Below are 18,054 nucleotides of genomic sequence, written 5' to 3'. Positions count from 1 at the left end.
CTTCTTCTCCATAGCACATAAACAGCTGTTCAAGACAGGTTTGTCGCCAAATCCCTCATGACTGGAGGAAATTGCTGCTGCATACACTTTAATTGTGGCATGAGACAGCCCCTTTTCCACCAGATACTGGAGAAAGGAGAGAACCTCTCCCACTGCACATGACAGGGGGTCTAACCTCCTTTCCCAGCATCAGTGTTGGAATCTCAACCACTTTGCTTTGTGGCGTGCAATGGTGGATCCAGCTCTCGCCTCCTGGATGGTCTGAACCACTTGTACAAACAGTCCAGCCTGCATCAACCTGTCCTTCTCAGGAGCCAAGCTTGGAGAGGTTGGTGCAACATGGGCAGCGTGCCTATCGGGCCCGCCTCCTGGGACAAAGCCCCCCAAACTTGGGGGAGGGACCAGGGCTGGCCTTCCATATCTGGGTCATCTCTGCATACCAACGGTGGTCTGGGGCTATCAGGATGACCGACAGCCACTCTTGTCTCATTCTCCAGCAGAGGGGGAATGAGACGAAGATGAGGAAAGGCGTACAGCAGTCTGGTTCTCCACCATCTTCAACAGGGCTGCGGATTGGACTTCGCCATGCCTGTTGATGCAGACAAGCATGGTGTGGTTGTCTGTTCTCACCAACACATGTCTCCCCTGAACCAGAGTCAGGATGTGTTGGAAAACCAAGAGCACCACCTGAAGTTCGAGGAGGTTGATGTGTCGGTTTTCCCCTGAAAGCCACACACCACCTATTGTTCTCTCCAGCGGTGTATAAGCCGCCCAACACACCGAGATTGTTAGCTGTCATGGCCAGCTGCGTGCCCAGCCAGAATATTTTCTCAAAATATTCCAGCGTGTCCCTATCCTGCACCAGCAGAGGCTGGGGCTTCATGCTCGCCACCCAGCCAGCTGAGTGAGGAATCAGGAGGGCTGCGAGGGCCTCTTCCAGGGGGGGCACACCAGGACAGCCTGTCTCTGTGTGGCCTTGCACTCTCAGGACGAAATCATTCCCGCGACTGGTGACCTAATTTTCAGTGGCTCTTTCCAGGATGCTTCAACACACTGCCAAACGTCCGGGAGAGGAGGTGAAATAAAGGCACGTTGATCTGGATGAGCCAGGCTGGCTGCTGACTGGTTTGGGTGGGATAGACGGGGGCAGTGAGAGCCCTGCACTGATCAGCCTCTGTTAGATGATAATGTTTGATAATGTGTCCTCCTCCTCTACACACATCTCCTGTGGAGTACCACAAGGCTCCATGTTAGATCCTGTTTTGTTTTCTCTGTATATGCTTCCACTGGGGTCTATTTTCAGAAAATATATCACCTACCATTGTTACGCTGATGACACCCAGCTATACCTCCCACTGAAACCATGTGATCCATGCAGTGTTAACTCCCTCCTAAATTGCATTGAGGATGTAGAATCCTGGATGGCAAAAAGTTTCCTTCAGCTAAACCAGAATAAAATTAGATCTTCCCCCTCCATTGATTTCTTTAAAACCTGTCTAAAGACCTATCTCTTCTCTTTAGCCTGTTTATTATTTTCATGCCTGACCACACCCTGGCTTTTATTCATTTGTATTTATTTGTTTGTGCAATGCTGTGTTCTAATTTTATCTGATTTTCTGTCTTATTTGTGACTGTGATTTTTGATCCTGTGTTTTTGTTTGATTGTAACCATCAATCAAATTACCCCATCATTTTAATCTTTCTGTAAAGCACTTTGGTCAACGTCTGTCGTTTTTAAATGTGCTCTTTAAATAAATTGACTTGACTTGACAACATGCTCTGCCACCATGGCCATAACCTTCGGGAAATCATGGCAAACTGAAGTCAGCGGTGCATTTCCAAAGGTCAGCAATGTTGCAGACACAGATGAGAGGTTGTTGTCATTGTCTATCAGCGAAGCCACTGGGACTGTCTAAGCTGAGGCGTCTGGTGGGGGAGAGAACCGGACAAAGCAGGGGACTCACTCAATCTCCTTACTGTGGAGATTGATCTTGTGCTCTGGTTCGCTCTTGTCGGAACGGAGTGAGACATCACACAACCGAAAATTGTCCCACCATTGCCGGCGTTGAGTTGAAGAAAGTCCTTGGCAGTGCATGCAGGACAGTGGCTGCATTATGCTGCTCTCTCTGTGTTCCCATCTAAGGCACTCGAAGCAGAAGAGATGCCTGTCAGCGATGGTGATGAGACCAGGGCACGACAGGCAGGATCGAGCTTGAAGTGGCATCTTTCCATGGAGAGGTAAGATCAGTGAGCTGATGTTGCCATCGCTGAAGTGGTTGCAGGATGAGAGCAGCAGTGAGATATTGCCTTTTATACTGTGTAAGACACACGTAATTGGTAGGCACATCTTGATTGGTCAGCTACTTACATGCAAATTTCAGTGGGCGATTGTGTGCGTGTTATTGGAGGAGAGTATTACCCATAGAGTCCAGCAGAGGGCGGAGCCTGTGTGAGATAGAAAAAAACCTAACAACACAGTACTTGGTAGATATGGTTTGCCGTGAGAGAGCTATCTCTCCTAATCTCATGTAATTTTCAATGTGTATGTTTTATATGCAAATTGGTTCACTGCATAGTTTTCAAGTGTGAAAAGTGCCACTATATCTAAGTACTGTGGTGTGCATGTAAGTGTGTGTATGAGTAAGTGTGGCTTGACTCAGAAGAGTGTTTGATGGTTTTTACTCCCAGACTGAACGAGAGCAGATCAAATACAATGTTCATCTTATACAGTCACGTTCCCCTTGGGTGGCTAGAGGCTGCAAAGCTTTAATCCTTCTCTCTGTTTGTGTGTGTGTGTGTGTGCGCATGTGCGTGCGTGTGTGTGCACGTGTGCATGTGTGTGTGTGTGAGTGTTTAGTTGGTGAGTGTTTTTCTCTGCTCATTTGTGCATCATGGATTGTGTATGTGTGTGTGTGCATGACTGTTTAAGCATGACTAAGTGTTTTCAAGACATGAAAAAGAAATGAGAACTCGATTTCTGATGCATGGCAAGAAGACTGGATTTCACTGATAGTTCCTGTGGTCATTGTGATCATTCTGCTTTATGACATATTTAGAACCAAAATCAAAGTAAGTTACTAACATGAATTGAACTTCAGAGTTTAGTTTGCTCATATGTCTGGATTGAATACAAAGCCTCTAATGTTGCGCATTTTTAGCCAACCTAGCAACGTGGAATGTCAGGTGGTCCTGATTGAAATTTTATTCATAAACTATTAGATGGGTTGCCATGAGTAGGCCACCAGCAGGTCAAAATTTCAATTTCAGATTATCAAATACCTGCAAAACTAATGACACTGACTTTTGCTGTAGTTTGTGTTTTCTACTAATTAGCAAACATTAGCATGCTAACACTCTCAATTAAGAAGGTGAACATGGCAAACACTATACTTGCTAAACATCATCATGTTAGCGTTGTCATTGTGTTTATTGGTTTATTACATTACTATTTTCATACCCTAGAATTTACAGTATACCTGAATCATTTAGTGATGTATTGTATTTATGAACTTTAAAATTTGCATGTGTTGTAATAGATAAACACCTGTGTATATTTATTCACCCAAATATTTTGAGAAGGTTTGAATGTGAAGCTCATCTCATTGCATGTTTATTGAGCAGTTTGGTATTTTTTCCCAAATCATTTTCAATATTTTCTTGTGTTCATTCCCAGCACTCACTGCGCTGAAACAGAGACAGATAAACCAGGCTGTTCCCAGACCATTTTGTATATTTATTAAATCTCCCTCTCTGTTTCCTGGCTTGCACCATTAACTATTGTTCAGTATTGCAAAATAATTTTCTCCGTATCCTTATTGAGCAGTAGCCTTTAATGTCTCTAATTCTCGGAACGCTTGTTAACACAGAGAGCCAGCTAATGGTCCTGGAGAGCACTAGCACATCTATTAACATTAGCGAAAACTAATTGGCAAGATAATAAGCCCAGTGGCGGGAAATGAGACAATGTTTGTGCAGGGCGATGATCACAACACAAACATTACTAAAGGGAGGGAGGGCTTAACAATATGTTTTTCATCTAACTGTCTATAGAAAGCACTCAGACAAAGCATAACCTCCAGCAATACTGCATGATCGTCTGGAGTTCATATTTTAGTAATAATGTTTTAAAATCAACACATACTGAAATACACATAATGATAGAATCACAGCACTCATATGCATACAGATGTTTTTTTTTTTTAAATTTATTTAAGTGATTTTACTACATCATAAAAAACCAGCAAAAATGATCAAAAATGCCCTCATTTACAAACTTTAATTTATAAGATAATTTGGATCTACACAAAAAAAACCTTGGCTCATAGCCTACTTTTCCACCCAATTTCATGAACACATTTTAACAAGGTTTTGCTAACTACAGTTACTGGCAACGTACTACAACTTGCCTTTTTGGACTCATCTTATGTTTAGTGATCGTCTTAAATTCAGCTATATAAAACCTCCACATTACAGATTTTAATATTGGTCAGCTTGTAAGAGTCAAAGAGAAAGAGGTTCTCTCTAGAGCATTCTGTACTGTATGTTCAACAGATCTTACAGGGAGAAGTTAGTAGAAGATGGAGTGATACCATTTTTACAACAAATGGTAGCCCACATAGACTATAAGGCACTGCAGGCACAAGACTGTTTGTGTGAGGGGCACAACTTTTTCTTCTCTTCTGCTCACTAACCTTCCACTATTGCTTGCTTTACAAAAATGTGAGCAAAAAAGTTACACCTGTGGTTTGGATGTTACTTGCAGGAAATATAGGATTTTTAAAACCATGGTACCCCACACAGGTTGAGGAAAGGTGTGTACAACGACAAATTATGTTATGACACCTCATCACAGACCAACTCATAGGATGCACTGACAGACTGCTGTTATGCAAAAGTGTATCCATAAATTAATATTTCCTTTAAGCAAGGAATTGAATGATTAGATCCTGTACTTACCTAGAACAGTCAGGTAGGCTTTGGCTGTTCTGACAGGCATGGTGAAGAGAGAGCAGGTGTACATGCCCTCATCAGACAGCGTGACATCACTGATACTGATGGTCAGCTCCGACGTTGATGCATGTACCAGCTCAATCCTGTTGTCCCTTAAAGCTGGACAGAGAGACAGAGAGAGAGTGAGACAGAGTTACTAAACAGATGATATCAGCAAACCAAAGTGATGAGGGCTACGTCAGCAATATTATTAGCAGACATACAATATTATGATTGGAGTGTCATAATTTTAATGCATAAATGAAAACTAAAGTTGCATTTGATACATACATTTGATTGAGTTATAATTAAAAAGAGTTTAGCTGACTTTCTTCCTCTGATGCTCTCATTTCTCATTTCATTTATACTGGTTTGCATTATGTTTTTGTACTTTTTAATAGTATACTTTGTGCGCTATACAGATGCAGTCAAATACACATCTTAACTGTTTACTGCTTACTAAAAGAAAAAAAAGCCAAACCAAACTGTGTGGTGTAAATAATCTATGTATAAATATATTTTAACACACATACAACATAAAAATTATATTGAAACCAGACATCAAAATTGAATTTTCTCTTAAATCTGAAAGTACGCCTCTTCAGTATACCATACATGCAGTCCTTAGACATTTTACTTATATGAAAATGTAATCTTCCAAAAGACATAATGGCAATGGAAATCAATACTGCAATAAGAGGGTGAGAGAGAGGCCTAATGAGAATTTGGCAAGATGTGAGAGCTGAAATGGATTTGCTGAAATTAGATGGCTAGTTGAAAGATACTCTATAGTCTTCAAACGAGACCTCTTACTTCATATCTCTGATACAGTGGGAGAACGCACTACGATTTCAAAATGTGGTGACACCTTAAATCTGACATGATTCATGCCTGTTGTGTTGGAGGAGTGCATTGTAAAACACAAAACAAAACCACCCAAAAGTACATCAAGAAAAGACCATGTAGATTGTTGAACGTGCTAAAAATTTCATTCACTCTGCTGCTGTGGCCTTGGCTTCAAGCCTTCCTTTTGCAAGTACAACACCTTTCTACAAACCTTATTTAATATGAGCAGCCAAGGCTACTTTGCTTCGCCTTTCACTCTCCATCAAAGTGACTCGGAGCAAGTGCAGTACCGTAAGTGTGTGTTTGCGTGTGCGACTGTGCGTGTTTTGATTGAGCAGAAAAGAGGCATGATTATATGTGTACAGGTGTTTATATCTTCTTTCATGTGTGGCCACATGAAAGAATATCTTATGGTCATTTGTCAGAAATCACAAAGAGTAGAGCACCCTGGTTTTGTAACCCCTGTACAAAGATTTGAAAAGTGAAGGCCATTAGACAGTCTATTTGTAGAGTACTTTAAAGAGAGGCTGGCTGAATGGTGAGAAACGATACCCAAGGTATCTGTGTTTCGACATCCTAAAGCTTTAAGCCAGCATTAAAAGTAATTTCTTCTCTCTCAAATGTTTCCCACACAAACCTTGTAACCTTAATTCATTTATACTCTATATCAAACACTTTAACAATTAAGAAAATATAAAAAAATGTATATGTATGTGTTTTATGACAATTATAGTAACAGTTAATTAACTTAAAGGTATTTTTCTGCACATATAACTGTTTAAAAAGTATCTTGTGGCAATTAATTCCATTACCAGGTTCTGAGTCTTATGTTTGATTGATTAAATAAATGCCAACTGCTATCAGCTTTCCCTACTTACAGTTGTAATTCATCAGCTATTGGTAAAGCCCTTGACGTTACTGTGAAAGGTTCTTTTTACAGCTTCTGTGTAGGCATGATGTGACAATCACAGAACTGACATGTAGAAAAATTTCAGTGAGCACACTATCTCATGTCATTTGGTTCTGCCAAGGGATGAATAGCTTTGCATTGCCGGTTCCAAGCTAAACACCTACAGTAAATGGCAGTAGAGTTGTAATCAGTTTGGCTAAACAACAGCTGCTCTCTCTCATTTGTTATTGCATTTGTTCTGTCCCTTCCCATCCCTCGCACCACCAGTTATCTCTACATTCTGTACACTGAGCCCGAGCAGGCGTGACATGTTGATACGAGCACATGACATATCTTTAGGCTTGGCACCAGTGACAGTATATTCCTGCTTCTATGCATGTGTGTGTGAGTACACATGGTCATCAATGCAAGACCACCAAATTAGTTATAGTCTAACGCACTGCCGGTTCTGCTAATGGTGAAACCTTTCCTGAAAAGATAGTTGTTATATTTCATTCAGTATGTATACACACTTTGTCTCATCAAAGAATATATACAGACAAAGAATAGATTACTTGAACTGATTTTAGACAGATTAGTTTCTCTTTTCTTTTGTATATCTTTCTGCGTTTCTTTGTGTCAGTATCTGTTTCTCTCCTTCCTCCCACCTGCAGACCTCATTCTGTCGACTCAGGCAGCTCCACTAACCTGCGAATGTGTACAAGTTACAATGCCTCAATTCAGCTGTTGTCTTATTTGCTTTGGGCTAGGAAGTACGGTCAGGCAAATGTCAAAAAATACATTTACTGTTGCTGGCTCTCTAGCTTTTGTGATGTGACTATGCTTTCTTTCTTCTCTCTCCTCAACAGCCTGTTTGAGGTATTTGTGTGCATGAGATGAAGGGATATGGATTGAAAAATAGGTATACTTAATATTCTGACTTGTTGGTCTACTCAGAGCCTCAGCTTCGACGAACTGATGACATTACGTAAACATTCATAATGAGAGAGATTGTAAAAATTATTGTAAAGTGACTTGGCTGAAGTAATGTGACTGAATACCTGCTATCAAAAAATAACCTGCATGATATAGCAATAAACACAGATAACATTAAAGGATTTCAAGACTCCCTGAATATCTGGTCATTCAGATTAGATTCAGGATTCAGTAATCCAATCATGCTCAAAGTGTTGCTTCTGCATTTTTTCATTCCTTACAGGCGGAGCTCTAGTTAGTTTGATGCCAAAAAGCAGTATCATCCTGATCCCCCTGGAAGGGCGGATTCAGGCTGGATTTAGACACATGAAAGGCGTTATATATAACCATGAAATCATGATATTACTGGTAAGGGTACTATAATGTAGTCAGGAATACAGAAAAAAACATTTTGTCCTGAGATTTAATCAAAAGAATAAAACATGGTCACATAAGGCCAGACTAGTTGGACAGAAAATTATAGCTAAAATTGTTTGACCATTTTTTCCATTCAGACTCTGACTTTATTTTGACCCTATGATATTTACAGTAGCTTATTTTTCCAATTTAATTCAATAATTTGCATATTTTTAAAGAGTAACTTAATACCAGGTTGTTTCACTCTAAAGCCTGTTTCACCTCTGGCTGTGGTCACAAGCACCTGTAACCACACCCAAGTGTGATGTCACTGCAGCAAAGCAGGAAGTCATTGGATGTCAGCAAAAAAATGATTTTCAGGGGATGTTAAGTTTCTTTTAGCAACTGGTGTTACTAAAGATACTAAAGACCACTTATATACAGTAATGAGAATCGTCTCCATGTTGAGTGAAGACATACATACACACAGACTTACAGTGCATATGGCTCGCATTTTTTATTTGATTTTTCTTTTCTAAGTACAACACATTAAAGTCCACCCCCACTTTTCCTCCATCTTTTTTCCTCTCAAGGTTCCTCCCTCTAGCAATGCAACCTCCTGTTCTTCTCTCATACTTTAAAGTAAGCCCAGTGTAAAAGGTTGGATATCGACAGAGAGAGCAGAGGAGAGGAATGTATCCTTTACTATTTGTCTGTGATAGTGTTACAGCTGCCTTCCATCCATTAGACACCATTAGTGCCGACAGTCTTGAATGTGGAGGATGGCATTGTTGTCAACATCAAAGAGTGGCGGATTTGTATTCTACAATATCTACTTACTGAATGAACAACCATATTTTTGCTCATTTAGCCTTGGTCTGCAACTTTTAATGTAAAGACAGACAGAAAGCAAAGCTTCACTTGTAAGCATCAAAGCTTGATTTGTTTCTGCAACAAATGGTCAATACACCTCTGTCTACTCTGCTGCTTGTTAAGTGCACCGTGCTTAGTGTATGTGTGTGTTTGTGTGCTTGTGACAGAGTTGTCTTTTATACATTTATTTGCCTTAATCTCAGCAGAACTAACACAGAGTGTCTTGAGATGGACAATTTTATGAGTTTGCGAAGGCAGATGCAGTTTGACGTTCAGAAACCCAGTGGGGGTGGAAAGATTTCTCATCTAATTACTGGTACTGCTGATCGCTGGCTCAGAGGAGCTGACTGTGTTGAAGTTTCCCTTGAATGCAGTCATGACCGATCAGATAACAGAAAGTAAACAGCCATAACACCAAGATTTTCTGTTCCCAAACAGTATATTCAGAGAGGGACAGAACAGTGTGAAAGTGTCAGCTATCACTTTTTTTTTAATCTGTAGAGGATGAGGAGAAAGTCACATCTTTGAAAAGGAAAACTGAGACAGAGAGAAGCTGCACAGAGAGAAGGTCAAAGATGTCTTGTTTCCTTTAAATGAGAAGTGACATTTTTATCCCCAGGAAGATGTTCAGTCAGCTGGTGAAGCTGAAACTGACTGTGAATAGATACAAGTATATGTTTTGCATAGTGTTACATCCAATCATAATCTTTGACCCATTAATGGGTAATATAATTTAATATTCTTCTCTTTTCGGGCAATATTTCATAGTACTGTGTAACATTAGGGTGCTACTTTATATGGTTTATCCATGTGCATGAGAGTGGGTCCTAAACTGGGCTGGATTATCCATATATGGCATCGGGCGAGTGTCCAGGGCCACCAGCCAGTTTGTGGTGCTGGGTGGCACCAACGTGAAAAAAATGAAAAATGTAAACAGAAGGCATTTTTCATGGTCAGAAACGGCAGATACAACATTTACAAAACACTTGATTTAACTTTTATATATTATTATTCTTATTAATGAGAATATGAATAATAAGAATAAGAAAACAGATGAAAAACTTTTCCCCCCTTTAGGGGGAAGTAGCCGCTGCTGTGCGTCTTTCACAGAGATGTGACGAGCAGAAAGGAGCGAGAGAGAGAGGGCAGGGATGTGCTGTAGTTATTTCAGTAATAATACTGTAGTAGCACACTTTATTGCTAATAGAAAATATTTTCAAAGACCATTTTACTAATCCACCCTCCTGTGTGGAACAAGTACATCCTTGTATTCCTGAGTACTACGGTTCATACATTAGTTAATTATTTTATTTTCTGTTTTACAAAGACCAGAAAATCAAGTCCATTAGCAACTTTGATCACCGAAGTTGTATCTGCCATTTCTGACCAGGAAAATGAAAAATGCCTTTTCATTTGTGGCTTTTGAACTGAAAATCAAATCACTACTCTGTTTTCATTCATTTAATTTCTGTTTCTGAAAACAGAACAACAATGTGCTCAATGTACTATTCTTTATACTTTAACCTCACCTGGTGCTTTAGGATCATTCAGCTGTTGAAATAGTTGCTTTCAACAGTCGTTACTGGGTTTGCCTTATTTCATATATGTATGTAATGATTTTTTTTAGACATACTCTGTAATGGTTTTGCATGTAGTCCTCATACAGGCCATTTATGATGGAAATAATGATATTTAGCATGATGTGTCGCATTGGGATGTGAGTCAGCATTCAGATTTGAGAATCAATGTAAGGGCTAGTATGGCATTTGTAGGCCTATGTCTATCTATGGCGTCAGGTTTTTTGGTTGTCTCAAATGTTTCTGCAGAATGTGTGTTGAGCTTGTACTTTAGCAATAAGTTCATGTAAATCTATGGTCTTTATACCCATAGCAAATTTCACTTTTTTATATGTAAATGTGGGTGGAGTGGGGCAATTCAAGTGTGGTCACCCTAGGGATCCATACTGTGTTAATCCGGGCCTGGTCCTAAGCGGTAACACATTTTACGCATCCGTAACTTCCTAATAATTTCCAACACATTTCTTGGAAAGAAGCATGTAATTTGGTACTAATTATAGAGCAAATAAAGACAAAGTTAATTTGAGTTGAAAACGTTAATAAAATAAATTTAATAATTAATTGCTAACATACCTGCAGAGTATTTTAGTCGGTACACAGCAGATCTGTAGAACATGCAACAATGTGAATTTTGACCAAAGGCAAACATACAATTTATCATATATCATATATATGATATAATTTATCATATATGGAGACTGAAGTTTTAAGTAATGAATGAAAAATGAATAAATATTTACTTAGGATTTAATGGAGCTTTTCTTTAAGAAAATTCCTATTTTCCCCCAAAATTTACCCAGGAATCTAACAAATTATTAGGAAATTGTGGACACCTAAAAAATGATATTACCATCAAAGTTTTCTCCAGCAAAAAGAGGTAGCCTGTATCACGTTAAAGCTGAAATCTGCAACCTTCCACATATACAACAGAGATAATCTAATGTTATGTTTACAGCTGTACAGCAGAAGAAACAGAGCTGACATTTGCCTGACACCAGTTTCTCTGATCCACAGGCAACTTGCACAATCAATGAAAACTATACAGATCTCTGCTTTTAATCAGTATACCCGTCTGCATCTCTAAATACAATGCACAATTAAATGGAAAAAGCTTTCTTTATTAAAAGCTGAATGTTACTCCTACAGACAGACTTGCGAACAAAGGTGACAAAAAAAGAAGATGCAGCTTGCACAAGGTCAAAGAAAAAGTTTGCCTGTGTCTTTCAGAGGTGATAATGCATCTGGAAGCTCTAAATGCCTACTTATTCTCTCATTTATGCCACCAAGGCCTCTATTTTGTGTTTGTGTTTTTGTTTCACTTCATGGTTGTTGGTATGCACTTAAATTTGTTCATGAACATATTTAAACTATTTAGTGAAGCGATGGAATGGATGGCATCAGTAATATTATACAGATGATTGCAATGATAATATATTTAAAAAATATATGTTTTTCATAAAAGTGCACTTTTTTCTCTTCTTCAGTCTTGTGTCTGTTTGTTCAGATGTAGTTTGTATCTATATGCAAAAATCATACTGGTGCATTTGCATGCTTCGTCCCATTTCTTGCATTTAATTTGAAAAGGCAGCTGTAGGCTGTTCTCTGATTTATGACTATTTTGCTGATTCTGGCTGATGTGCTGCGGTGCGTTCTGGTTACGGTCAGAACATCAGCTGAATCTAAGGCTTAGCAACAGCACCTTCTTTTCCCATAATGCTTCCCAATGGATATGATCTTTTTAACATGTTTGCTAATTTTCTGTTTTGTGATTTCCGTTTTTTCTTTTACAACATGCTGTATTTTGTGAATACAAGGTTATTTGGCAGCCCATGAATGCACCACAAGAACAGTCACAAAGACATAACAGAGCAACCTTTTCTCTGCTTCAAACACAATTACCGTGAGGCTTAGTCTTATGGTTGAATGCCCAAATCTGACTATAGGTTAAGGTTAGTCAGTCAGACTTAGTAGTGAATACTACAAATGCCTGTTTCATTTTGATGACTTTTGCCCTATGATGCAGATTGACATAGGATCCCAATGAACCTTCACATTTACAACACTTGATTTGTACACCTGAGTAAAATAAAAGGCAATTATTTATCTTTTTTTTGTTTGTTTCTGACCAAGGAAACAAAACTGCAGGTGTGGGAAGCAAGTCCAAAAAAGCTTTTTCCGCCTCCACATAAGGAAACCTCAGTCCATTATTTCACACAGCTAATGGTTTTCTGATTCATCAGTATGTTGCCAGAGCCTCACTAAAATTTCAACAAATCACCATACATGCAGAAGGCTAAAGCACACCAGATGCAGTACATACTCTGTTTATATGCACTCATATATGTAGACATACATATATATAAATTTGGTGGACATCAAGCAGTTATCCAAGGCTACTCTTGTTTACTATTCAAAGCAGCAGGTGAGCAAACATGGTATGTGGGTACGTGCAGGTGTGTGCGTGTATATAAAAGACACTTACATTTGTACATTAGGAAAGCGTTTATTGTATAGCCATACAGAGTGCATGCATAAGCAAATAGCCATGACTCTAAACTCACTCACTTTAGGCCTATAATGTTTGCACATTTCCCTTCCCATTTCCCCTCACATTCCCCCCCGCCCCTCCCACCCCCGTGCCCTTTCCTCTCTCATCTTCTCCACTGCCCTCCCCTCCTTCTCTGTCCCTTCATCTATCCAGAGACAGTATGTATTAGTATAGAACCTTGGCAGGTGTTTGCTCATTCAAGTGACACAGTTTTATAATGAGAAAAGTGCAAATTTCAGAATATACATTCAGCTGTCTGTGTCTGGATGTGACTGTTCTCTTTTCCTTGTCAACAACTCATCTGGGGACTTGAGTTTGTCTATGTCTTTGTATGTGTGAATAAGGGAGCAGTAGAGAGAAAGAGAGAGAGAGAGAACTAAACAGAATGCAATGTTTATTGAGCAGCTTAATGTATATTCTGTATCTAAGCCATTTCTCAACCCCCATTACCTGTTATACCTTTTCCGAGGCACATCTGCTTTTTAAAATGTAAAATGTACCATACTCCATACGGTAATTGGCTTGTGGAGATTTTTCCTGTGACAGAAATGATTTTCTTTCATCAGTTTCCACCTGCCATGCAGAGTTCAGTGGGACACCTCCACTAGACCTACTTCATTAAGTCCTTGTGAGAAGCGGGTCAGTGAGGAGATAGCTCTTGCCTATAAAACCTGTTGTACTTTGCAGAAGGATACATTTTCCCTGTGCAGCTCAGGAGCGGAAGAACAGATATCTTAGTCTATAAGGACGTTCATATTTTTCCAGGGTATGCCCACTACAGCTATCCCTTCAAAATGACTTTGAAAAGCTTTGGAAAGAAAGTGGACAATCTTTGTAGAGCTACCTCTCCATTTTGCTGACACTGAAAATTCCTCACAAACAACTCTGAACTTTTAATTCTGTTAAAAATGTGTAAAAAATATAGTTTCTTTTCCCCAACTCTGTGCTCCAGAACTTTTTCCCGGAAGAGAGAAATGAATAAGACTGCCACTAAGTGTGAGCTAATTATTCCCTTTTGCCTCAGGTATTATTCTCTACACCTCGGAAATGATAAGTGGCTCCGCTAATAAAAGCAGTAATAACTGGATCTTTTGCTTCATTTGACAATCCAGTCTCTTCCTCACCTTAACCTGCTTTACAGACGGAAAGAGAAGAAACAGAGCTGACATTTGCCTCTGATCCACAGGCAACACACAATCAATGGCACACAGACCCATACAGATCTCTGCTTTTAATCATTACACCTGTCTGCACCTCTAAATACAATGTAAACATGAGCAAGTACAAAAAGCTTTTTTTAATCAGAAGCTGAATGTTATAGAGACGTGTATAAAGAAAGAAGACGCGGCTTGTTCAAGGTCAAAGAAAAAGTTTGCCTGTGTCTTTCCGAGGTGATAACTGCGTCTGGAAGCTCTCGTAAAATGCCTCCTTAATTCCTCTCGTTTATCCCACCAAGGCCTACATTCCGTCACCTTTTTCCTCTTTTTCTTCCTCTCATGTTTTATGGTCCTTGTCTTCGAGAGAGGGGACTTGTTAGGGATCTTTGGAGATTTACAGTCAGTTTTTTTCCTATCAGAGAGAACACCGTACCAATCTTCAGGATGATATGAAAGGATGTTTCATAGAGGTACTCTTCCAGGAAAAAAAAGACAGCTGTCTAAAAAGTTTCACTTTCCTCCTAAGATTAAGTTTTGAGAGAAAGTTCTGCTATCTGTTTAATAAAAAGTCTGTCAGGCATTTCTTATTTTGTTATTTACTTTGGAAAATTTTTAAAAGCCTGTCCCCTAAATTGCTCAGGCACAGATACTCTGAATGCATCAAAGCTTTCATGGTTGCATACTGGGGAGGTGGAATGCGTGACATTCCACAGGCACACACGTATATGTGCACTTACAAGCAGACTCACACAAACACACACACACACACACACACACACACACACATACGAATCACAAACAGCCAGCAAATTGATTCAGATAGCTGAATATTTGACATCTGAGAACCCAAATAGTCTCATATTCAGCAGCTTGGGGGTCTAAAAATGAGCAGTTGGCTCTTAGCTGTTCACCCATAACACTAATTTTAATGTTTAAACAGATTCAATCAATCTGCAGATGGCACAGTGTCGGCAGAAATGTCCACCACAGGTAGGCACCTTTGGCAATTTTATAAGCAACATCAAAATTTTTACACATATATCATAAAGCTGCAGATACAGTTACTATTTACAGTACACGTAGTGAAATTATACTGAAATAATGCACCAATGCATACATGTGCAGCTATGCTCCTCAGTTCAGACTGAGGGAAATTTCACAGAGTCACTGTGACCTTTTGATGGTCAGTTTGTCATTGAAACAGAAACAGAGTAAGCCAAGACCAGTCTAATTAAAGACGACTGTAAAGACTGTAAATGTGGCCTTGAAATTTATATTTCTCTATTTTAAAACATTATTCACGCAGTTTGTTAGAGTTATGTAAAACAATGTACTGTTTAACTGCTATTTATTGTGCTTGGATAATTCCACTGGAAAATTATTGTCACATCAACATGGAAGAGCAAGTAATAAACTGAATCATGCTCAAGGTCATGTTGTAGTTATGTGGAAGAAATGCTAATTTGAATTTTAAAAGCTGTTGGTCCATACTGACAGATATAATTTCTGCTCAACTCAAAGTAACAACTATCATGTTTATTTGAAAGTATTTCTTCCAAATCCTAAAATCAACCTTTTGATTCCATCAAAAATGGGACTTTTAGGTCCAGTGACCATAAAATAAGAACAAAGAAATCATTATCAGGTAATGTAAACAAGGTGAAGTGTTACCCGTTGTAAGCTTGAACAGTCTTGAAATAATTTCCTGTTGTCAGAAAGTGAATCAAGACTGAATAAAAATGCAATCAATTCCACAAACCCCTCCCTAAAACAAACAAATAAACAAAAAACAAACACAAGGCTCTTGAAATATGACCTTGAAGAGTGAGGCAAGGCATGCCACCATTTTATCCTGAAGAGCACACAAATTCCCTCAGTATGACCTGCACTCTAATGTCAGGCTGCTAATTAAGTAAACACTGATACTGCAGCTTGGAAATACATATAACATCTTTTTTTTTTATATATATAGAGCTGCCGACATGTGTTCGTGATGCTTTTAAGGACAGGTAAAATAAGAGAGGAGAAAAGGATCAAGGGTTGAAAAAGAAATTGTAAATGTGGGTGTCGGAAAAGAAATTGGATAAAGAAAGGGTTGGCAAATTACAGTAACCATATTGAATAAATGATTTAAATGTCATACCTTAGCCAGTGCTCACACACAATGAGCCCACTAAATAGGCCTGCAAATTCAGCCTGGAAAGTAATTACACATGGGTTCTTTCTAGTATGGGAATAACGAATAAATTGTAATTATGCTTCATTGCGAAATTTCTCCATCCAAGAAATAAAGCTATTATCAAGTCTTGAATTACATGAAACCAAAAGAGCAATTTGTAAAGAGATATTAGCCTCTTTTGAATCTTATAAAAGAGAGAATCCCTCTTGCCCAGTACTCATCTCTCTCTCTCTCGCTGGCGAAGCACAGCTTAAGTTCCTCAGTGGTAAGTGACAGAAAGGACAAAATTGGCTACTTTCGTGACAATGACTTATTTGAAATTCAAACAACTCTTCACAGCCATCGGAGAACCTCATCGGGAGACAAGAGGAGTCTCTTTCATCCGACTAAACGTCTTGGGGGTGAGTCTCAGCCCTGACATTAAACAACAAAAGCAGCGAAACCAGCACCACTCAAAGGACTGTAATGGAGTCAGTTGCTGCATTTGTCTTTGAAAAAGCAGTATGTTTATGCTAATGCTCCATGGTTGACTTTAATAGAGGATGTAAGTGACACTCTGTGATATGACACATGCGCAAAGACAACCATCTGTTGAATTGGACAAAACACATTGGGGTCTTGCTTATTAATCTATTCTGTATATATGTGAACATTTTATCTGTGATCTTGCCAGTTATTCCATGAGAAATAATCAGAATTTTCAAAGACTTATATCTTGTTTGCCGCCCATTTTACAGTCCAAAATTTCTGCACTGATTTCCAGATAAAAATTATACAAGAAAAACTCACAATAAGTTAAATTGTGTTTAAAAATACCTACAGTATGAAGAGTAACCCCAGCCTCTATGTTGGCATGAAAAACAAAAACTAATTGTAATAGAGCAAATTATGCAAAAAGTTAGGGTTGTATTTTTGAGCAACTGTGTGCTTCTAATCCCCATCTTCTTCTTCCCAACAGGCAGCAAGGAAAATTAATCTGAAACCTACTGTGCTCAAAGGCGTTTGCAGCTGAGTCAAGCCAAGTCAAGTCAATTTTATTTACATAGTGCCAAAATCACAACAGAAGTTATCTCAGGGCACTTTTCACATAGAGCAGGTCTAGACCGTACTCTTAATTTTACAAAGACCCAACATTCCCCCATGAGCAAGCACTTGGCGACAGTGGCAAGGAAAAACTCCCCTTTAATGGGAAGAAACCTCGAGCAGAACCGGGCTCTAGGTGGGCAGCCATCTGCCTCGACTGCGTGGGTTGAGAGAGAAAGAGGGAGGGAGGGGGAGAGGGGAGAATGAAACACAGAGAAGCACAGCAACAATAATAATAACAATAACAACAACAATAATAATAGAAATATGACTAATAATAATAGTGGTTGCAGTTGGCCTCAAGCTGGACCAAGGGGACAGCAGGTGGTCTGCAACCAAAGGTCGCCTGTGAGATGAGAAGTACAAAACTCCAGGGAAGATTCCATTAGTAACATGCATTAACGGGGCATGAATGCGTACAGATGGAGAGGGGGAGGAGGGCAAAGGAACTCAGTGCATCATGGGAAGTCCCCCGGCAGTCTAGGCCGATAGCAGCATAACTAGGGGCTGGTCCAAGTCAAGTCTGGGCTGGCCCTAACTATAAGCTTCATCAAAATGAACGTTTTAAGCCTATTCTAAAA

The 18,054-nt window shown here is 39.3% G+C and overlaps 1 protein-coding gene across 3 annotated transcripts in view; it reads right to left on the bottom strand.

Annotated features, from left to right (window-relative positions):
* The window catches only part of cadm2a (cell adhesion molecule 2a), a 231,096-nt gene that overhangs the window by 38,610 nt on the left and 174,432 nt on the right, over nt 1-18,054 (bottom strand). For all 3 annotated transcript variants that reach the window (XM_042431967.1, XM_042431965.1, XM_042431966.1), the window contains one exon: nt 4,957-5,109. In XM_042431967.1, coding sequence (XP_042287901.1) covers nt 4,957-5,109 — 153 coding nt within the window. The remainder of the gene's footprint in view (nt 1-4,956; nt 5,110-18,054) is intronic.

This window comes from Thunnus maccoyii, chromosome 13 (genome assembly GCF_910596095.1).
Source record: "Thunnus maccoyii chromosome 13, fThuMac1.1, whole genome shotgun sequence".
Lineage (NCBI taxonomy): Eukaryota > Metazoa > Chordata > Actinopteri > Scombriformes > Scombridae > Thunnus > Thunnus maccoyii.
This window is presented reverse-complemented; position numbering and strand designations above follow the sequence as displayed.